The following is a 22,482-nucleotide window of genomic DNA, read 5'->3' as shown; positions in this document are numbered from 1 at the left end:
AGACACTCTAACCAGTCGCCCACCGTGCCGCCCATCTGTTTCATGTTTTACTAAATAAAAATAGCTCTGTATTGTAAAATATAAAAACATTACATCATAAAAGAACATGTAAAGGAATTGTTTTATGAATTAATTCGCTGCCAGCCGTCCCAGTTGGATCTTTGACTTCAAAAGCCGTCAATGTCAGTGAATGAGTTAAGTCTAAACCAAGACATGTGCGCCCATACACACACACACACACACACACACACAAGGAGTCGTATTTGTGTACCGACGTGTGCCTTTAGGGGCGTGGCTTAGTGAGTGACGTAAAGAGCTCTGACTCCAGCTCTGGTTAGCCATGTACCCTGCGGTTATTTCAGTGTGTCTGCTCCATGCTCCTTGTGAGTGTTTTCATTTTGTATTTGTTTTTTTTGCCTCCTTCAATAAATGGCTAAAAATGAATCTGCTCTCCTTTTTTTCACTTTACTTGAGTTGCAGCATATCCTGAGCTCGCTCGCAACTGAAATTTTGGCTCACAACAAAACTTGAAAAACCCCGTAATTTGGGGCACTTGTAAGTCATGTTACCACTGTACTAAATATTACACAGGTAGAAGTGTCCACTACATGTAGAAAAGTCATATATATGTAATATTTTTAAAAATATATATTTATTTTTTGTACTGTAGCAAACTCATGTTGTTGTTATGCCTTTGTCCTCTAGAGGGGGAGAGAGCGCTGCCTTCTCTTCCAAAGTAAGTGCCATTCTCTCTAAAATTTGTGTTGAACTACAAAGCTTGCTCCATTAATATCTTGCTAACTCTCGGATCAGAATTACCGTATATCCTCAAATAGAGGCCCCTTCTCTAATAGTCCACAGTTGTCTCCTCCACTTGAACAAATAAATCCCTCTCCCCAAATCGACACTCTTTTTCTTCTCCAGCAAAATAATGGGTAAATGTAATTACATCAGTTCAAGACACTATTGTTGACACATTGACATTAAAGAGCTACCTGCTGATTCCATTTGCTAATCAAAACAGCGGCATGTAGGAATTGAGTTCCCTGTGCAATATTAAAGATAATCTTGCATCCTGTGGAGAAATTATTTTTAACAACATTCCAGTATTTTCTAATTTGCGGTCGCTCCACAATGCGTGTGTCAATGTTTATGTTCCAGAGAGCAACAGGTCTTGATATTTCCCCACATTCCCCCACAATATTCCTTTTTATTTTATTTAGTCCACTTCCACTTGACATATATAGCCATATACCGGTAACATTATGTAATATTCCATTATAGGGTTTCCCCATCTGCATTTGCGTAAATAAAAGCTCCTGTCCATTACGTAAGGAAATATGGTTGTGTGTTTCTCCATTAGTTGGTGGATACAGGTTTCACAACCTTGTCTTTGTGTTCATTTTCAACTCAGATGTCCCTCTCTTTTTTTTCGGTATACCTTTCTGTCTCGTTCTTGCCCCATGTCTGGTCAAATAAGGAGATAATTTTGGCAGCCAAATAGTTTCCACTTGTGCGAGTCTCCTCCTCTTTTCCTTGGCCTCTCGCTCTTCCCTTCCCTGGGCCACCACAAAAAGGCAGAGATAATTGCTGTGCTTTGAGTTGTGAACGGACACGTGTTTCTATTTGTAGGTTGTCTAATAATGAGAAGAGGTTGGAGGCGGTCAAGAGTGGAGTGAGAACAATCTCCGTCTCAGGTAAGGCATGGAATGCTTCATACACTTTGTCACATGTCCACTAGTGACTGCTCTGCTCTTTCCATTTCCTCCAACATCTGTTTTTTCTCTCACTGTTCCTGTCTTGTCTCCTCCGTCCTGTTTGTTTACCTCCACGTCCGGCCTTTTTCTGCACTCTGTCCGTCTTCCATTCACACCGTCTCACCCACCCCCGCCTCCCGTTCGTCCTTCGATTTGCCGAAGACCTGGTGCCGTCGACTCCTCCCAAGCCAGCCAAGGCACGGCGTTTCCTCCTCCCCTTTGTCTTCTGTTCCGATTCGCCACCCAATGGTATTCCTTATGATGCGAATGCCTAATTAAATAATGCTAATTTGGAGAATAATTCAACTAACAAAAAGTAATGCTATTTATGGAACCCCTTTGGACCGTTTTAATGACAAAAGGACAGCATTTTTGCATTTCCAGGTATTCCGGTTTTCCCAAAACATGCTTGTCAGGTTGACTGAAGACTAAATTATCCATAGGTGTGAGTGTGAGTGTGAATGGTTGTCTGTCTATATGTGCCCTGCAATAGACTGGCAACCAGTCTAGGCTGTACCCTAGGTCTTGCCCAAAAGTCAGCTGGGATTCTGATGCTTTTGTCATATTTTATAAATATTGAAGCTTTGCTTCAATAACAGTATATTAATACTTATAAGTGGAGCACAGCAGCACAGTGAAATGATGAGTTCAGCACATGCCTTGACTCTGAGATCACAGTTAGTTTGCTGAGTTCCAAATCCAATATTTTATCAGTGTTAAACCAGTTGATTTAAAGTGACAGAGCTGAATTCCTGGCCAAGAAAGAAGACTTGCGATTATTATCGGCCGAGGCGACAGCCGCAGCTCAGCGTAGTGAGCCATCAATCTGGACGGCAGCCGGAATGCTACAGACATTTTCCCAACGTTCCCAGCTGGCGGCTTCCAATTTGACACACAGGCATAGCGCATATTCACGTTTGGGGATTCTGCATTGAGCTAAAGTCATTAGCAGTCACGGTGGAGGAAGAAAAAAATGAAAGCCTGTTAAAGGTATGTCAAGCCTGTACTGATGTAGAAAATAAAGCCTACTAAATGATTTGTTTCGGGAGGAGGAATAATGATCAGAAGTATTGAGACACCTCATAGTGAAAATGGTGTGCATTTGCCTCCCGTTTGCAGCTTTAACAGCTTCCACTCATCTGTTCTACAGGATTTTGTAGCTTGTCTGTGTGATTTTGGAGGGATGTAACTGTCTGCTCTCTGTTTAAAGTACACCACTGGAATTTCGCCATTCACCTCGGCCATTCACACAAATATTTACAAGTGGCCGCAGACTGCATAGTGTGCAAACCAAAGTGGTGTCTCCCTACCACTGTCTTGCATGCTGTCGCTTTCTTAACGCATTTATCGGAGCTTTAACTAACTGCTTACGTGTTTGGCTTTGCAGGTTGTCCGGCAGCCATTTTGTTACACGACTAACCTCTGCTTTCTTTATGTCTCTCCCTTCCTTTCCTCCTCCTCCTCTGCTCTTGCATGCTCTCCTGGACCCTGCAGAAGATCTTAGCGGGGATGGTAAAGTGATCTATCTCTCTGTTGTTTCTTGTTTCATGTCGCCCGTCGCACCCTTCTGTTAAAGTGTGCTGTAGGCGCGGGCCCATGTTTACGCATGTGTTCCTCCTCCTTTTCGCAATAGCAGTATGTATGTAGAATAACTGAAGCTACAATGTCCTCATTTTTTTAACAATTTGGGATCATTTTCAATTCAATTACACACTTTGCTACTCAAACCAAGAGTGACACACCACAAGAGCAACTAGGGGACATTTCTCTTTAAAATAATTCTCCAAATGCTTCCCTCTCTACACACACACACACACATACACACGCAGACACACACACACACACACATGCACATGTGGACTGACATATATTCTTGCACAAAGTCATGCAGAGGAAGAGGTTTGCTGGTTTCAAGCAATGCATTCCAGGCTATAACGGGCAAACACACACACACACTAAAGGGAGACTGGAATTTCAAAAGCTGAGGGTTGTTTTGTTTTTCCGCAGCTGGAATGTTTCTTTATTATTAGATAAACCGCAACTAATGTAAACCAGCCAATGATGAAATGTGAGTGATGCAGCTTTTTCCCCTTCTCTTCTTAAAACTTATCTCATATTGTATTTTCCAAACACAGTGGAACCTCCAAAGTCGAACCTTCAAAAGTTATACAATTACAAAATACACCAAGAATCAAGAATTACGGTACACTTTACATGTCCTGTTTTTTGTCCTGCTGGAATTAGCCTGTTTTGAGGGGGATGTCCTGTCTCACGCAACCAAGCGACTATTCATCCAACCAATATCGTGCTGAGCCAATGGTGAGGATGGATTTTGTAAACATGTACAAACTGCAAAGTCCACACAAGACACCACAAAGTTTTAAATATATTAAGAAATTTTAAATTGTTTATATTAAACAGTAAATATACCACAAACTGGGATCCCAAAACACTTTAATATCCATCCATCCATCCATCCATCCATCCATTTTCTTCCGCTTATCCGAGGTCGGTCGCTGGGGCAGTAGCTTTAGCAGGGAAGCCCAGACTTCCCTCTCCACAGCCACTTCCTCCAGCTCTCCAGCGTGTCCGGGGGCGTCCCCGGGGTCTCCTCCCGGTGGGACGTGCCCGGAACACCTCACCAGGGAGGCGTCCGGGAGGCATCCTAAACAGATGCCCGAGCCACCTCATCTGGCTCCTCTCAATGCGGAGGAGCAGCGGCTCTACTCTGAGATCCTCACGGATCTCACTCCAACATACTTCCTTGACACCAATTAAGACTTTTCCATGAGTCAGGGCTTTGGCGTCATCTTGTGGATTTTAGGGCATTACAAAAATAGCACAAAATTACACCCACAAGCCGCAAATAGTTGAATTTTTCAATGAATAGCTGACGATCGGTTTCATATTTAAAAAAATGCAAATAGGTCAATTTGTAAATAGCGTACCGCAAATAGGCAGGGACTCGCTGAATGTCCCCTATAATCTCGCACATCCCTGAATGTCACAAACCACAATTTGGGATCCTTGACTTATAATGGCCCCTGTTAAAGTTTTAATATGGTGATAGATAGTTTCAACCTGGGATAAATTAATTTCTATTCCTATGGGAAAAATTCTTTTAAATTGAAAACCTCTTGGAAATCAAGCCTGGGTGGTTTAATGGCTCCCATTGTTTAAATTGAGCCTGTTTTTTTTGGGGGGGGGGGAGGAATTAGCCTCTAAATGACCCGCTATTGCCAACCCAGCGCGTTCCTGCTAAAATTTCTCAAGTTAATCATGAATTTAAGAAACTGATTTCCAGTGTTCCCAAAGAGAGTCCAATAAATCGGCTGCAAAGCTTGCACGGACAGCAGATGTTCGACTCGTGTTGCAAGCAGCTGAGTCTGCAGCCTGATTTTATTTTAAACACCAACCATCTGGTTAGGATGGATTCTGTCCATCCTTCCCTCCTTTTCCCCCTCCTCCTCTCCCGCCTCCTCTTGCTGCATCTCTCGCTCTGCTTTTGATTCTTTCAAACATCTATTTTTGATCTCTTCTTCTTTTATTTGTGTTTATCTCCTCTTGAACTCTTCCTGGCCTCCTTTCCTAATTTCTCCGCCGCCATCGCACCGCAACGCCAGCTGCTGTCAAACAGCTCAGCTGACACACGAGCCAAGTGTGTGTGTGTGTGTGTGTGTGTGTGTGTTTGTAAGAGAGAAAGAAAGCAAGCATAGCTGCATGGGTGTCGCTTTGGGTAGGAGTTATCAAAACCTTGAGACTTTTTACAGTAAGCTGCTGCACTTCCTCAATGGCAATGCCTTTTTTTACTTTCTATTTTTTTTACTTTTGTTGTTACTCTTCGTTACAGAGACCGATGACTATGCTGAGATAGTTGACGAAGAGGACACGTACACCATGCCCTCCAGTAAGTGCATGATTACCGTTGGCTTTCTTCTCTGTGTTCTAATGTAAGCCTAAAAAACACAAAGGGGAGAGTGACGTGTTTAGTTTCTCCTTCTCCCTCCTTCTTCTTCCTCTTTTACAGCAAACCTAAATCTGACATTTTCTTTGTATGCATGTGCGTACGCAACATGACATCCCCGCCAAGTACGCTGACTTGACAGTGAATCGTCTGGATGCGTGTTTTCCAAGCTGTCTTGCAGTTTTCCTGCTTTTCACATCCCTGTCTTCCTCTTTTTTTTCTTCCCCCACCCACCCATCACCAATGCAGTGACCTGTGGAATAGTGGAAGGTAAAAAAAAACAACCTAAAACCTTTACCTCTCATTCTGTCCAACTTCCAAATGCCTTTTTGTGGATTTTTCTTTGCCACAAATCCTTTCCCTTATTAGTATTTTGACGATGGATGAGCATTTGATTAAATTCCGTTGAGTGACAATTAATTAGTCATCAATCTATAAATGTTATTTTAAATATTTTTAAGAAGTTGGATGTTCTGACCTTGTTGATGGCAGCCAAGTAGTGCACTCTACTGTATTTTGCCTTCATTGCTTCAAGACATTATTAATCAACAATTGATTCTACATGATCGACCAAATTTGATTAATAACTAATAACTAATAATAACTTATAGATTATTACGCTAGTCCCTATTTTAGTTTAGGATTTTAGTATTTAGTATTAGTATTTTTTTCAGGCAAAGAAAGATTCAAAGGTAGCTTATTGTATTATTTTTGTTCCCCAACTAATACTGTTGTTGTGGGTTCTCTTTGACACTGTTTGACACTTTAAATTAAATTTGAATTGCATGGACAGATTAATTTAAAGGGATTTATTTTAATACATTTAAACTTAATTGCATTTAATTTCATTTCATTTTATTACATCCATTTATGTTGTCTTGTACAATTACATTTTATTTTCCATTTTTTGGTACTTTGTCACATGCACAGCCTAATGTTTTTTTTGTTTGTTTGTTTGTCTAGCTTGTTGCAAAAAAAGCTTGTAAAGTGTAATTTAAAAAACAAGTAACATGCTCCGTTTGTCGTCATTACTTCATTTTTTTATTTTTAGCGCGGGACTATGAAATCCAGAGGGACAGGATTGAGCTTGGTCGCTGCATAGGAGAGGGCCAGTTTGGAGATGTACACCAAGGAGTCTACAACATCCCGGTATGTATATAGAATGAGTGATGTAGGAGGATGTGATAAACGTGATTCAATATAAAGATGTTATTCTACAGGACAAGCCAGCGTTGGCCGTCGCCATTAAGACGTGCAAGAACTGCACTTCGGACAGCGTCAGGGAAAAGTTCCTGCAAGAAGCACGTAAGGCAGCTGCGATGTTAGCAGACCTAATTCAGTCACGCTCATTGCGTTAAATGTGTTAAATGTGCTCCTGCAGTGACTATGCGGCAGTTTGACCACCCTCACATTGTCAAGCTGATTGGTGTGATCACGGAGAACCCTGTGTGGATAATCATGGAGCTGTGCACGCTGGGAGAGGTCCGTCCACATTTACCATATCTATATGCTTGAATGCATACTGAATCTTGCTTTCTCCCTGTGTACAGCTGCGTTCTTTCCTCCAGGTGAGGAAGTACAGCCTGGACTTGGCCACGCTAATCCTGTTCGCCTACCAGCTCAGCACTGCGCTGGCGTATCTGGAGAGCAAACGTTTTGTGCACAGGTAAACAAGCCAGTCCCACTAATTTCTCAATCTACTACTGTCTTGACATGCAACGTTTGGAGGTTATTGACACTGTGCTAGTTTGCGCAGTGGAGTAAGGATACGTCATCATGCAGCCGTCCTTGCTGTTTTTCATTTGATTGTTTTATATGGACTAGAAGTGTTTTTCATACTAATATTTACTTGAATTATGATTTCACAAATGTATTCCGTCGCTTGATAGGGACTGCCGTGAATAGCAAAGCAAAGCACTACTTTTGTCTAAATGAAGCTCCTCTACTCACTTCATCATAGTTCATTGGCTACAAGATGCCGGTGAAGCACTGCTTTTGTTTAAATGAAGCTCCGGAACTCACTTCAACATAGTTCTTTTGCACCAAGATGCATACATTGCAATGTACCGTTAAGAAATGTACAAATGAAGTACAAATACAAACTTAAGAACAAAATAAAGAAAATAAAAATAACATAACTAAAGGCCTTGTAGATGCCGCCACCAATCCCAGCCACTGGTTTTGTTATGTGATGTGTAAATGGAAATTTAAGAGTCTGCTTCATCATTGCCTCTTTTTAGGGACATAGCGGCACGTAATGTGTTGGTGTCCTCGATCGACTGTGTGATGCTGGGAGACTTTGGCCTCTCCCGCTACATGGAGGACAGCTCCTACTACAAAGGTGACGATGGCACACCTCCTCATATTGAATACAGTGAAACCTCCAAAATCAAACCATTTTTGGGGAGGTAAATATGAGATTTATGGAATGGATTAGACCTGTCGACTTTTGAGATACTGTGTTTAACTCCATGAGTTGGGCAGCTTGGTGGTTTCATGGTTATCATGTCTGGCACACATTTTAGAGGTTCTGTGTTCCATTGGTGTGAATGTGAGTGTGTGATAATATCATCTGTATTATGTTAGATATTAAACAGGATAATTGGCAGTACGGTAGACTAATGGTTAGCATATTTGCCTCACACTTCTGAAGTTCGGAGGTTTGGTCCCACATTTCAAAAACATATGTTTGGTTACCGCTGTGATTTGAATATGAGTGTGAATGGTGGGCTGTCTATTCATCCCCTGTGATTGACTGGTGACCTGTCTAGGTCACTTAATTTGTCCAAAGTCAAGACTTGACTGCCACCTACTGGAGGCACTGGGAATGTTCTCAAGCGTCTATCTTCCCTTGTCTCAGCCTCTAAAGGCAAACTTCCTATCAAGTGGATGGCTCCTGAGTCGATCAACTTCAGAAGATTCACCTCTGCTAGTGATGTCTGGATGTTTGGTGAGTCCCCCTACTTTTGCCTTATATGGTGTCGCATCATCGTGGCACTGATCGTTTTTTGTTATTGTTTTCTTTTTGTCCCCTCTGCAGGTGTCTGCATGTGGGAGATCCTGATGTATGGCATCAAGCCTTTCCAAGGGGTGAAGAACAACGACGTGATCGGCCGCATTGAGAATGGCGAGCGGTTAGCCATGCCGCCGCAGTGCCCGCCCACCCTTTACAGCCTCATGACCAAGTGCTGGTCGTACGACCCCAGCAAGCGGCCACGGTTCACTGAACTCAAAACGCAACTCAGGTAATCAAGATTACAGTACTTAACAGTGAACCCCCATTTATCACGCTATTGACAGGCTAACTAGTTCTACAGTGAAGACGCACAACTCTAAATTTGGACTTGCCTGTATACTGCAAAAACCCATTTAAAAAAATGATCTCTAAAATCTGCGCTATAGCAGGGATGTGAACAATTATCCGCGATATAGAGTTATAGATCCAGTGAACCCCACTGTACCTATTTATTCTTAATTCATCAACTTTTGGGATTTCTATATTAGCACCATACTGGAGGAGGAGAAGCTTCAGCAAGAGGAGAGACTGAGGATGGAGATGAGAAGACAGGTCACGGTGTCCTGGGACTCAGGAGGTTCTGATGAGGCGCCGCCCAAAGTGAGGATCATTAACAAATTATTAATTAACTTCATTGTGTTGTCTTTATTCCGGAATTCAACAAAATGTGTTTTTTAATTTGTGTTCAGCCAAGTCGACCGGGTTACCCTAGCCCTCGCTCTAGTGAGGGCTACTTCTCCAGTCCACAACACAACCACTATCAGGTACTACACACACACACACACACACACACACACACGCTTATACTGAAGTACCTCAAATACATTTTCATATGCATTTTTAACATCATAAGATACCCATCCCAATTTATCACTGCACTCTTGCATATAATCACATGTGCACTAATATGAATAATTGATTATACTCAAAGAGAGTCACATATTATCATAATAACACTGTATTCCCATTTCCCCACCATATACCATTTTATAAAAATATGCTGCTCAACAGCCTCTAACTTATGTTTCACTGATAAACATTAACATTAAAGACCTATTGTGTTTATTATAGAGGATGCCTTTATTTGTACGATTTCAGTTTTCTTCACTTTTTCCCTTATTTGTAGTTTCCCCCCCATTATATTACACTGAAATATTGTGTTAGATATTGTGTAGATGAATGGGCAGAAAATGGTTACCACTTCTGCCTCATAGTTCCGAGTTCTGGGTTCAAATACTATGAGACTTAACCAATTACATAATAAAAACTATTTATACCAGTGGGTCAGAATGAGACACCACTCTACTGAACGGCATGGTGGGCACCGTGGTATACTGTAACAAGGCTTTTTTTCCTGAGGGTGGAAAAATATGAATGCTCTATTTTAGTATAAGATATTTTTTTTTATACATACCACAGTGATTGATTGAGGCACAAAGTCTGAGGGGAGGCCACTTTTTGAGGAAGTTCAGTCTTGATAGCAACTCACCGAGATGCAGAACCTGCTTTGGCAAAGGGAAAAACTAGAAGTAGAAAAAGATACAATTAAAAACAGTCACGGTTGTCCTATTAGTTAATTTCTGAAGGCTCTCGAGAGTGATACCTTCAGCCAAATCTGAAAAGTTAGAATCAGCATGACCTCTGAGTGCACTGCAATATTGTCAGGCGTGACTGAAGTGAACTACCTCTTACATGTAATCCAAGCAGACAGCAGGCATTTCCTCTTGTGCTGAGATGCACTCAAACACTCTTCTACCCTTATAAGGAGCAGGACATTTGAACACATCTGCAGTATATATCTTGCTATTGTCAGTATCCGTTCTGAAAAAATGTTATTTCAGCTTTGATTGATGTTATTATTATTATTACGTCTGTATCGCTCTCTCTTTTGTGTCCACCTCCAGCCGACGGCGCACGGCGGCGTAGGAGGCGGCTTCTCCACGACTGATTCCTGGAACCAGCACAGGCCGGAACACACAGCGCTGTGGAACCCCAACATGGAGGTACAGTAAGCCACCGCGAATTACCGGGGATAGGGACTGAGCCCTGCTGCGTATAGCAAAAAAACAGCGAATAATTGATGCCCACACCTCCACATAATGTTTATAATTGCCTATATTCATTGTTTAAACTATATCCATAACACAAACTATGATCCCATAACACTTCAATATCATTGAAAAACCATCTTACAAAGTTTATCTTACAGATAAATAAACTTAATTTACAGATTATTTCTTTGGGGGGGGGGGGGGGGGGGGTAAACAAATCACCAGAAGTGAACATGTATGCATGTGGCGAAGACTCTCCTTTACCTCCACTAACAACCATATAACAACAAACATATTTCCTTGACATCAATTACAACTTTTCTATTAGACAGGGCTTTGGCGCCATCTTGTGGCATCTTACAGCATTATCGAAAAGCACAAAAACTGCAACTCTGGGAGTATTTCAGTGAATGGCTGAGGATAGTTTCCACAGGGAAAAAAAAAACCCTGAATAGGTGAATTTGTGTAAAACTGAAGTTAAAACAAAATGAAAAGGACTATTTAGGAGGAACTCGTAAGTCACGTAGCTCCCTGGAACATAAACAAGGATACACAACATTATGGACCGGCACGACCACACAAGCACATTAAAGATGCTGTCTCAACATGAGGTCAAATCACACTGAATATCATGCAGGAAATTAGGCATACACTTTTTAATTCTGTTTATTAAATATGAAAGTGGAGGAAGGAAGGGTGAAAGGATTATATTAAAGGAAAGAAAGGAAGAAGGAGTGATGAAAGGGAAGGATGACAATTGAAATGTACGAAGGAAGAATATAGTAGATGGTTGAAGGAATGGAGAGAGGAAGGTAGGGAGGAAGGATGGCAGGTAAGAATGGAGAATTGTTAGAAGGTTGGACGGATGTATGAAAGGAAGGAAAGCTGGAAGGAAGGGAGGAATTGGGCTCCCTGCCACCTTTAGTGTCTCCACCAGGTCAACGCACACAAACCCACACTCGAAATCTAATTTCAAACCCATGATTAAAAACTCTAACCCTGGCTTGAAACCATGATTTGAAACCCAAACTACAAACACTTACCAAATCTAGAAACCCTATTTTGAAACCTTATTTTGAATTTATGAAATAAAATGTTAATGAATGTAATTGGGGGAAAATAATTTGATGTAATAAAATTAAAAACAATGTTAATTTGATAAAGTGTATACCTACTTTTGGCCCACCCTGTATAATGAAATGAAAATAAAAAAACAAACAGGGACAGAAGAAGTGTTATCTTTTTTGTATACATTTAAAACAATATATCTGTTTGTATCTGTAAATGTCTGTTAGACCCACAAAATAACAGCAGCGCTACGTGTGATGATTTAGCTGGCGATAATTCGAAGGCCGGCCACTATTTGAGGAAATAAGGATATTCAGGCACCTTTTTGTTCTTCCAGGACACCGGGTGTGTAGGCCAGGCGCTCATGGAGGAGAGGCTCATGATACAGCAGCAGCAAATGGAGGACGACCAGCGATGGTTGGAGCAGGAGGAAAGCTTCATGGTAGCGTGAATGCACACACCACTCTCGTATAAATATACAAGGAACTCAGCTTTTAACCCGTCTGACAACGCAGGCCACAACCAATCAGGGTTGAGTGTTTTTGAAGTGGGCGGTGAGACAGGAAGTGGGATTGGCAGGAGGCTCGGAATGAGTGCAGAGGTGTGGATGGAAAGAAAGAGAGGAAAAATAGAGGGGATCTTTTCCTTGACCAGCTCCACCTCCTCTACGAAAAAAAACTCATTTTAGATCCTATTTCTGCTGTCTACTTCCTCTCCTCTTCTTGTCGTCTTTCAAATCTACCTCTTTTCTCTTTACGACCTTCTCTCCCTCCACATGAGCGCCACTTTTCTTGTTCAGACTAATTTTTCCCCCAGGATGCATCTCTTCAAGGCATGCTTCACCAAAACGGTACAGAAGCAAAGAGAGAGGGAGAGAAGGAGGAACACAATGTTTAATGTTGTCCTTTTTTTTTTTTTTGCTACTCTGGTGCAACATGATTAATAAAAGTTTTTTTCTCCAGAAGGCCGAACCCAGAAACAGCCGAGGGAGCATCGAAAGAGAGGATGGGACGCTCCAAGCGCCGGTCAGTTCCTTAGCTTCATCTTGACACTTTCTTTCCATATGCAAGTTTATTTTTATTGGGCCAGCACATGACCACAGAGATCCCGCAAGATGGCTGACATCTCAACCCATTCCTCCCTAAGCTGTTGTGTGGGTTTCTTCCTTGTGCAGGGTGGAAGCCAGCACATCTACCAGCCTGTGGGCAAACCAGGTGAGAGAGAGTCATTTTCGGAAGACTAACCTACTAACCTCCCTCAAGAAGACACCACCTTAAAGGAGACATACTATGCATTTTCTTTTGACAGTTTAAGAGTTGCCAGTTAATGACATGTCTGTGACACGCTTTTGTCAAAAGACCTCAAGGATCAAGAATTGTAGTACAGTAACGTTCAGTTCCAGACCCTTCTGCTATAGGTTGAAAATCTGCGCAATAGGGAGACCATATTAAGAAATAATAAACACACAAACTTATTAAAACATGCTTTTAAAAGTATTATTTGGAGCCGTTCATAATCGATATTTAACAACATGAATGTATATATATATATATGGATGGATGGATGGATATATATATATATATATATATATATATATATATATATATATATATATATATATATATATATATATATATCCATCCATCCATCCATTTTCTGAGCCGCTTCTCCTCACTAGGGTCGCGGGTGTGCTGGAGCCTATCCCAGCTATCATCGGGCAGGAGGCGGGGTACACCCTGAACTGGTTTCCAGCCAATCGCAAGGCACATACAAACAACCATTCGCACTCACATTCCCACCTACGGGCAATTTAGAGTTGTCAATTAACCTACCATGCATGTTTTTGGGATGTGGGAGGAAACCGGAGTGCCCGGAGAAAACCCATGCAGGCACGGGGAGAACATGCAAACGCCACACAGGCGGGGCCGGAGATTGAACCCCAGTCCTCAGAACTGTATGTATGTTTGTGTGTGTGTGTGTGTGTGTGTGTGTGTGTGTGTATATGTATATATATATATATATATATATATATATATATATAGAGAGAGAGAGAGAGAGAGAGAGAGAGAGAGAGAGAGAGAGAGAGAGAGAGAGAGAGAGAGAGAGAGAGAGAGAGAGAGAGAGAGAGAGAGAGAGAGAGAGAGAGAGAGAGAGAGAGAGGCGGCACGGTGGGCGACTGGTTAGAGCGTCAGCCTCACAGTTCTGAGGACCCGGGTTCAATCCCCGGCCCCGCCTGTGTGGAGTTTGCATGTTCTCCCTGTGCCTGCGTGGGTTTTCTCCGGGCACTCCGGTTTCCTCCCACATCCCAAAAACATGCATGAATTGGAGACTCTAAATTGCCCGTAGGCATGACTGTGAGTGCGAATGGTTTTTTGTTCCTATGTGCCCTGCGATTGGCTGGCAACCAGTTCAGAGTGTACCCCGCCTCCTGCCCGATGACGGCTGGGATAGGCTCCAGCACGCCCGCGACCCTAGTGAGGAGAAGCGGCTCAGAAAATGGATGGATGGATGGATATATGTATGTATATATAATTAATATATATATATCTACACTAATACAATTTCATGGAACAAAGGTTGTAAATGTTGGTCAGTGCTTAGGTCAACAGAGAAGGCCTTACTACTAATAAACTCCTTATCCATGTTAACCAGTTTTTGTTGTATGTTTTTTTTAGAACACGTGGCTCCGCCGAAGAAGCCCCCTCGTCCCGGGGCCCCCGCTCACCTCGGCACCCTGTCCGGCCTCTGCCCCGTGGACAGCTACAACGAGGGTGTGAAGGTAAATCCTGTTATTACGTCAACAACTGTGTGCAGTGCCGTCATCCCGTGCTAACGGCTTTTGCGCTAACGTGCTGTCTCCTCTCCCCAAACCCCCCGACCCCCGCCTACCCATATAGCCGTGGAGGGTAAGATGACCCGCGCGTCCTAGCATAGAGATTCAGTAGTTAGCTTCTCATCACAAGAGACTTATTTGGTGAATAATTGAAAAATGCCAAATACAGTGGAACCTCCAAATACTAGTGGAATTCCCCCCAAAAGTGGTACAATTTGAACTGTTTGCAACACAGGAAATTGTCTGTCTACTCTGTACAGCATGAGCAATCGAGTTAAAAAAATATTACAAATGCAATATAGTTTCAACTAGCAGATGTCATTAACATGTATCTGAAAGCATAATGACTAGCATAGAAATGACCAGATGAAGAGTGGCAACTAGCACATTTTTACTGTCCAAGGGTGTGAGTAGTTTTACTTTATTGTAGTTTTATTTAATTTATATTGGAGGTTTCACTGTTATTTCTGGAGCCATAATCAGTATACGTAGTTTTAGCAGCAATAGGCGTAGTAGATAGAATCTATATCGCTTTTTCTATAGTGCTTTATATGTGTTTATCTATCTATCGCTACCTCTTTATCCATCCATCCATCCATTTTCTGAGCCCCTTCTCCTCACTAGGGTCGCAGGCGTACTGGAGCCTATACCAGCTGTCATCGGGCAGGAGGCGGGGTACACCCTGAACTGGTTGCCAGCCAATCGCAGGGCACATAGGAACAAACAACCATTCGCACTCACAGTCATGCCTACGGGCAATTTAGAGTCTCCAATTCATGCATGTTTTTGGGATGTGGGAGGAAACCGGAGTGCCCGGAGAAAACCCACGCAGGCACGGGGAGAACATGCAAACTCCACACAGGCGGGGCCGGGGATTGAACCTGGGTCCTCAGAACTGTGAGGCTGACGCTCTAACCAGTCGCCACCGTGCCGCCTACCTCTTTATCTCGCTATAAATATATACAGTGGAGTCCCGCATACTCGTGCTTCGGCACCTGCGGATCCACCTGATTTAAAAAAAAAATCAAAATCAAAATGTGGACTATTTCTTTCCTGTTTTCTGGTAACCGACCCAGAAAACGCTTATTAATGGTTTATTGCTGCATATTCAAAATTTGTATTCAAAAACGTTTTTGGGGTGTCAGTTATCTGCGGGCTTTTGATATTCGCCCTACAAGAATAGCGGGGTCCACTGTATATCAATATCTAACGCTACTGAAGCTGTCTTATTTCTGTCTGTCTCTATCTATCTATCTATCTATCTATCTATCTATCTATCTATCTATCTATCTATCCATCTAATCTGTCTCTATGTCGCTCTATATATCGATAGCTATTTATGGTTACTGTATCTCTATTGGCGGCACGGTGGCCGACTGGTTAGAGCGTCAGCCTCACAGTTCTGAGGAGTGGGGCTCAATCCCCGGCTCCCCCTGTGTGGAGTTTGCATGTTCTCCCCGTGCCTGCGTGGGTTTTCTCCGGGCACTCCGGTTTCCTCCCACATCCCAAAAAACATGCATTAATTGGGGACTCTAAATTGCCCGTAGGTGTGGATGTGAGTGCGAGTGGTTGTTTGTTTGCATGTGCCTTGCGACTGGCTGGCAACCAGTTCAGGGTGTACCCCGCCTCCTGCCCGATGATAGCTGGGATAGGCTCCAGCACGACCACGACCCTAGTGAGGAGAAGCGGCTCAGAAAATGGATGGATGGATGGATGGATGTATCTCTATTTTTAATCAACAGTATCTCTAGCTACAGGCACTGACATGAAAGATCCGAATGGTTTTTAAAGAAAAATCCTAAATAATCTCCCGGTGGTGCAGTTACAGCCCCAGGAGATCAGCCCGCCCCCCACAGCCAACCTGGACCGCTCCAACGACAAAGTGTACGAAAATGTGACGGCGCTGGTCAAGTCTGTCATCGAGATGTCCAACCGGATCCAGCCGGCAGCGCCCGAGGAGTACGTACCCATGGTCAAGGTGAGGGGGTGGGGCTAGTCACAAACTCATCGTGTTCCGGGTCCATTAAAGACTTCTGCTGAGCTTTCGTGATTGTATTTTGTAGGAAGTTGGTCTGGCACTGAGGACTCTGCTGGCCACGGTGGATGAGACCATTCCTGTGCTGCCCGCTAGCACGCATCGAGAGGTAAACACTCAAGACTGATCCAACATGACATAACATAATGCACGTGTCCCGTTTGTGTGCAGTCTACACTTTTACATACAGCAATTTAAAAATTTGAGAACGCCTGGTTCATTTGATTTTCACGTGATTTCATCCCAACCGCCACAGATTGAGATGGCCCAGAAGCTGCTTAATTCTGACCTGGCAGAGCTGATCGCCAAGATGAAGCTGGCGCAGCAGTACGTCATGACCAGGTGAGTGCCACATTGCTCTGACTTTTTTACACCAGCGCCTTGGTGTTGACATGGCGCTCGTCTGTCTCTGCAGCTTGCAGAAGGACTACAAAAAGCAGATGTTGATGGCGGCGCACGCCCTCGCCGTTGATGCTAAGAACTTGCTGGATGTCATCGACCAGGCGCGTCTCAAGATGATCACACGAACGCATTAGCTCCAAAGGATACGCAGACGTTGAATAATGCAGGAACAAGATTGACGTTGGTCGCCATGGAGACAGAAACTTGGATTAAAATGGTGGACAGTGGACACTACAGCCGCCATGTTTGGCATCGTCTTGTAAATACTTTTTCTTTTTTTTAAATGATAATACTATTGTCACATATTTTCAATAATACTGGGTGATTGATAACTCCCTATTTCAGAATACTTATAAATTATTCATTTATTGTAAATTTCTCTCTCTCTCTCATTTTCTTTGTTTGTTCTCTAAAGTTTGAATTTTTACAAGAAATTGATATGAGGAATGTTAGTGTGTAGCATGAAGTACTTCATTTAAATTTAGAGAATGTGGAAGGGCCCCATCTTGTATGAAAATCAAATCTTCAACATTCTCCCGAGCACTGGTAACTGGCCAGATTTAATTACAGATTAAATTAAACATTAAACATTAAAACAAACACAGAAAAATCAAAAGAAAAATAGGAATAAATAATTTATAAGTATTTTTTTAAAAGGGGCGTTACTTTTGAATTATCCTGTACATTTTTTTTAAAGTAGCCATTTTTAAAGACATTTTTAAAAATATATTTAATGCGTAAGGACTCGTTTTGAAGGAGTTTGCCGCTTGTGACGAATTGGAAGGAAAATGAATTGGTGATGTTTGAACATGCTCTTTATATAATATATATACAGTATATATAATAATATTTCCAGCCTTGCCTCTTACTGGATCTTTTTTTTTGTCAGTGTTGCTTTACTGTCCACAGTCTCATCCTTCAGCTTTAAACCAGGGGTGAGGAACCTTTTTCCTATTGGGGCCATTTTCCCAAAATGTATGAAAAAAAAAAAAGCATTTGCAGGTTAAATGTTTTTATAAATGTGTATAACAGCTCCTCTGAGGTTTGATTTGTTGTTTTAAGTTGCATTGCTGGCCGCATCATATACTTTCAGGGGACTGCAAATGGGGCCACGTGCCGCAGGTTGCCCACTCCTGCTTTAACTCAACAGTAAGTACATTGCAAAAAAAAAAGTTAAATACACTAATAATCTCTATTTTAACACCTTTATGAGGCATGGACTGCTTGTTGGAAGTTGAAGTCATACTGGGTTGCCTGTTTTTACAATACAGATCGGCAACGTTTCAGACTAGAATCCCATACTGTGAAAAGACTGAGAGTCGCAAAGTTATTTATTGGGTGAATGGCGACTGCAGTTGGACGCTTTGGTCAGCCGCTTTGAACCTGATAAATTCCCAAAATGGAATGCGTATTCCCTTTTTCACAAATGTTCTTCCCGTTTTTTTCCACCATTTCTCTCCTTCTCTCAGGAAAGACACATAATGTATAGTTGCAAATAAAAAGACTGTTTTATCGTTACTAACAGGCTGCTGTTACCTCTTTATTTGCCCTAAAATAATGTATATTATATAGCAAAACAATAGCTGTTTCGTTGTAGAAAATCGATCATTAATACAAAACAAATGTTTCCGCCCGGTTTCGAACCGGGGACCTTTCGCGTGTGAGGCGAACGTGATAACCACTACACTACGGAAACTAGTATACACGTACATAAGATTTTGCCTCCATAAACTCATTCATACATGTAATACGTCTGCACTGCGTCGGCATTGTTAAAATAATTCAAACAACTAGGAAACAATTTTGTTTTTCGTTAGTACATGAAAGGGCGACCTTATCCCTTTCACTCCAATTATTTGGCCGACACTGGTACTACAACGCCAAACACTAAATACAATGTTGTACTCGTGTGGCCGACAAAGGTACTGCAGCGTGAAACACTCAACGTTAGGCGTATCATAGTGAAAACTACTACATTACGGCAAATTATATATCTACTATATATTATTTGGAATGTACGTTTTGTGTAACACAATTACACAGACAAAACAACATACACATCGTTTCGTCGGAGTCGTTTTTTGTTGGTGCACGGAACAACATTTACCCTTTGAACTGTGGCACAGAACGGTAATACAGCTTCAATAGTTATTGCAATAATTTTCTTGTTTTGACGATCTAATTCCTTCAAATTAGGTAATGTACAATATAATTTCTCGAGATATAGTGGGGCGTGCTAATTTACCTACATGTATATAATGGGGTTAAGCGTCACAACATCACCACGAGTTAGGCGGGTTTACGACAATGGCGTCACCTTTACGGTAATGCCCACCTGTTTAGCCCAAATGCTCATTACTCGCCGTTCGACATTTTCTGCCTGCTAGTCAAGTCCCGAAGGTATGTAAACTTGTTACACTTACGATAGTAAGTTCAGTTTTTTTATGTTTAGGAACTACATATGAACTAATTGAGATGTACGAGTTGCCAATTAGCCGTTATGCCAGCGAAGACGGCAAGACGGACCCTTATATTGTACCTATGCTTTTTGAAATTGCCGCTGTTGCCCGGCGCCTTAGTGGAGGACGCCATCTTATGGATACTTTAAAGTATTACATTTAGTACTATTTAGATACGAATTTCGAACAGTAATCACCTCGTCGATATTTTGACTGGACTGTACTGTATGTAAATGTCTAAAAAAAAAAAAAAAAACTTTAAATGCGGATGTAAAAAAAAAAAAAAAAAAAAAGCAAAATTCCAATTCTTCAAGGTTTACTATTGTAAATTTACAATTCAACTATTAAATGTTTATGTAAAATTTATTTTTACAATATTCCTAAAATTAAGTCTAACATTATAGTTTTTAAATGAATAACTAAGTAAACCAAAAATTAAATGTATATGTAAAATAAATTTTACCTTTTTTAAGTTTTATTTACAGTAGAAAATTTTGGTGTGTGTATATATGTTAAAATAATGCAACTAATATTACAAGACACTTGTTAATGTAAATGCTCACTGGGCCACAAAGAATGGAGTGGGCCATAATTTGCTCACCCCCTGCGTTTTTTTTTTAAAATGAGGAATTAAAATAAAACAGACCTTTTTGTCCTGAATGTGCAAACAAAAACACGCAACAGTTATGTCAGGAATGATGGTGAAAGGACATTGATAACTTTGCATTCCTTGCAGCTCTGGCTGACTAGATTGACAAAATATTTTCTCTCATCTGTTCTTGTTACAAAATAAATTCAATACTACGAGTGTGATCGCAGTGTTTTAACAAAAGCATTCAGATACAAATAATTGTCCTAGTAATACATTTTTACAATGATGTACTGCATTACAAACCAAAGAACACATTGACTCCCATTTACGCAGCGTCCCTGAAAAGGCTGCCGCAAGTGCCTGCCAAATGTTAACACCAAGGGCGGCTGCCAAGTAGTGTTTATCCGTTGACATATGAAGGTCCATACAGGTTTGTCCTGGGATTCTCCAGCAAAACCTGGCACTCTTGAATGAAAATAAACTTTCGTTCAAAAACCATTCTTTATGCCAGAATGAGCGCGTTCTCAATTACGTTAATCAGGCGGAAAATGAATTGTTTGAACTTTTGTTCATTGTTCAGATACAACACTACATGAGCACCTATTTTGTTTTACTGTGGTGATGTAATTGAAGAATACTGTAGTCTTTAATGGGTTTTGCAATTAGAGTAAGAAGATTCTTACACAGGCAAGATATTTTTTGGTCATTTTATTGTGTTTTTAGAAAAACAGCCAGTTTAATCAAAGAGACCGAAGCCCATGTCGTCGTCAGACTCCTCGGACTCCTCCTTCTTCTCTTCTTTCTTCTCCTCTGCCTTGGCTGTAAAAGGTAAATGACAACCTGGTTAAAAAAATGCACAAGACGTAACCCCAAAACATTTCTGTTTTAAAATTTTATTTACCTGGGGCATCTCCAGCAGATGCAGGGGCTGCTCCGGCAGCGGGGGCTCCGGCTGGCGCGCCACCTCCGGCGCCGACGTTGCAGATCAGGCTGCCGATATCGACGCTGGACAGAGCCTATGGGACGCGAACGCAGGTGAGTGTCTTTCAAGCATTGTTATGTGCGCTTTATTAAAGTCTTCGAATGGCAGTTTGGTGTTACCTTGGCGAAGAGACTGGGCCAGAAAGGCTCCACGCTCACGCCGGCGGCCTTAATTAGCGCATTCAGCTTGTCCTCCTAGACAAAACAATGAGGGCTAATTTAATACAACAACACATTAATACACTTCACTTTTGTATAATTTCATTTAATAGAATCTGTTCAAATGCTCGAAACAACACTACGACGAGCAGCACCACACTATTTCCCATCTGCAATTATATAGCAAAGGTTTTAGGGTTCCAAAATAAAGTTTATAGGCAAATTTCTAGGATTTCATGTAAGGTTCAAAGACAGGATTAGTGTTTCAAGCCACTGTTTGCGTTTTAAAACTTACATTTTAGCCAGGTTTGGAGTCTGAAAGTAAGGTTTCAAGCCAGGATTCGATGGAGGGTTAGGGATGGGTTTGAGTGTTAGGGTTTCATGGATGGTTTAGGGTTTCAAAGTAGGGTTTTTAGCCAGGTTTAGGGTGTCAACGCAAGCACTGGCAAGTTCAGGTTTCAAAGTAGGGTTTCTATTCAGGATTAGGGGTTGCGGGAAAATGTTAGGGTTTCATGGAACGCACCCATGTGTTATACACTGGGAATTAGCCTAGCATTAGCTACAAGTAGCTCGCCTTCAAACCTATTTAACAGCAATGTCGTTTTCCCGCCTTCTGGACAGGAATAGGGAACTTTAATAACACCGCAGCCATTTTAAGTGTCCTCGTTTTTGGGGCAACTGTAACCTCAAATGGTGACTACGATAACGTTGCGCGCGGGACACTTACGGTGACAGTGACTTCGTCGTCGTGGAGGATGAGAGCCGAGTAAATACAGGCCAGCTCGGAGACGGAAGCCATCTTAGATGTTTGTTTTCACGTTTAGGGCGTCGGATGCCTAATTTTGACGGTGCTAGTCGCCGGATTGCGGGCCTTAGCTTCGGGTGAAGAACCGAGCACCTTAGGCACGTCCACTTCCTGTGAATGAGAAAAGGGATGGGAGGGGCGGGGAGTTTGACTTTTATACGCTGCGTGATGTCATTACGCACGGCCAGTGACGACTAGCGTAGCCCGCTGAGGGATTGCGGCATTTATTTACTTTCGATCATTCTATATTTCAACAAATTCAGGCGATAACACGCCAAAACAGTATGAAAATATATAAATTGCAAGAACAATGATATTTGTTAGTTATAAAACACCAGTGTGTGTAAAAATATACAGTTT

The 22,482-nt window shown here is 41.9% G+C and overlaps 2 protein-coding genes and 1 non-coding gene across 26 annotated transcripts in view; 1 reads left to right on the top strand and 2 right to left on the bottom strand.

Moving 5' to 3' along the window:
- ptk2aa (protein tyrosine kinase 2aa) overlaps nt 1-18,644 on the top strand; it is a 48,349-nt gene extending 29,705 nt beyond the window's left edge. For 4 of the 24 annotated variants that reach the window (XM_061761190.1, XM_061761191.1, XM_061761189.1 and 1 more), the window contains 23 exons: nt 706-736; nt 1,633-1,697; nt 3,252-3,269; nt 5,608-5,664; nt 5,971-5,991; nt 6,773-6,870; nt 6,942-7,026; nt 7,103-7,203; nt 7,272-7,387; nt 7,962-8,062; nt 8,582-8,671; nt 8,762-8,966; nt 9,226-9,337; nt 9,427-9,501; nt 10,642-10,740; nt 12,194-12,298; nt 12,819-12,881; nt 12,959-13,070; nt 14,532-14,635; nt 16,512-16,667; nt 16,753-16,833; nt 16,981-17,066; nt 17,140-18,644. In XM_061761190.1, coding sequence (XP_061617174.1) covers nt 706-736; nt 1,633-1,697; nt 3,252-3,269; nt 5,608-5,664; nt 5,971-5,991; nt 6,773-6,870; nt 6,942-7,026; nt 7,103-7,203; nt 7,272-7,387; nt 7,962-8,062; nt 8,582-8,671; nt 8,762-8,966; nt 9,226-9,337; nt 9,427-9,501; nt 10,642-10,740; nt 12,194-12,298; nt 12,819-12,881; nt 12,959-13,070; nt 14,532-14,635; nt 16,512-16,667; nt 16,753-16,833; nt 16,981-17,066; nt 17,140-17,260 — 2,102 coding nt within the window. In that variant the 3' untranslated portion in view covers nt 17,261-18,644. Of the gene's footprint in view, nt 1-705; nt 737-1,632; nt 1,698-1,802; nt 2,007-3,251; nt 3,270-4,958; nt 5,527-5,607; nt 5,665-5,970; nt 5,992-6,772; nt 6,871-6,941; nt 7,027-7,102; nt 7,204-7,271; nt 7,388-7,961; nt 8,130-8,581; nt 8,672-8,761; nt 8,967-9,225; nt 9,338-9,426; nt 9,502-10,641; nt 10,741-12,193; nt 12,299-12,818; nt 12,882-12,958; nt 13,071-14,531; nt 14,636-16,511; nt 16,668-16,752; nt 16,834-16,980; nt 17,067-17,139 lie in introns of those variants that run through there. The other 20 variants (XM_061761201.1, XR_009786245.1, XR_009786244.1 and 17 more) reach the window with 20 other exon arrangements.
- Nucleotides 18,645-18,749: 105 nt separating this feature from the next.
- Nucleotides 18,750-18,822, bottom strand: trnav-cac (transfer RNA valine (anticodon CAC)). The gene has a single exon. It is a non-coding gene; the product is annotated as a tRNA-Val (tRNA).
- Nucleotides 18,823-20,870: 2,048 nt separating this feature from the next.
- rplp1 (ribosomal protein lateral stalk subunit P1) lies at nt 20,871-22,259 on the bottom strand. Its single transcript, XM_061760017.1, has 4 exons — nt 22,045-22,259; nt 21,279-21,353; nt 21,079-21,193; nt 20,871-20,996 (listed from the first exon to the last, which is right to left on the bottom strand). Exons 1-4 carry the CDS (start codon nt 22,114-22,116, stop codon nt 20,914-20,916), a joined length of 345 nt encoding a protein of 114 aa, XP_061616001.1. The 5' UTR covers nt 22,117-22,259; the 3' UTR covers nt 20,871-20,913.
- Between the last annotated feature and the right edge of the window lie 223 nt (nt 22,260-22,482).

The sequence above is a fragment of the Phyllopteryx taeniolatus genome, chromosome 21 (genome assembly GCF_024500385.1).
Source record: "Phyllopteryx taeniolatus isolate TA_2022b chromosome 21, UOR_Ptae_1.2, whole genome shotgun sequence".
NCBI lineage: Eukaryota > Metazoa > Chordata > Actinopteri > Syngnathiformes > Syngnathidae > Phyllopteryx > Phyllopteryx taeniolatus.
The sequence above is the reverse complement of the archived record's forward strand: the minus strand, read 5'-3'. Positions and strand labels throughout refer to the sequence as shown.

Coding starts and splice junctions, on each gene's coding strand:
- rplp1 (XM_061760017.1), bottom strand. CDS start 22,116: ATGGCTTCCGTCTCCGAGCTGGCCTGTATTTACTCGGCTCTCATCCTC. Junction 21,194..21,278: donor GGCCCAGTCTCTTCGCCAAG/GTAACACCAAAC, acceptor CGCGTCCCATAG/GCTCTGTCCAGCGTCGATAT. Junction 20,997..21,078: donor ATCTGCTGGAGATGCCCCAG/GTAAATAAAATT, acceptor TACCTTTTACAG/CCAAGGCAGAGGAGAAGAAA.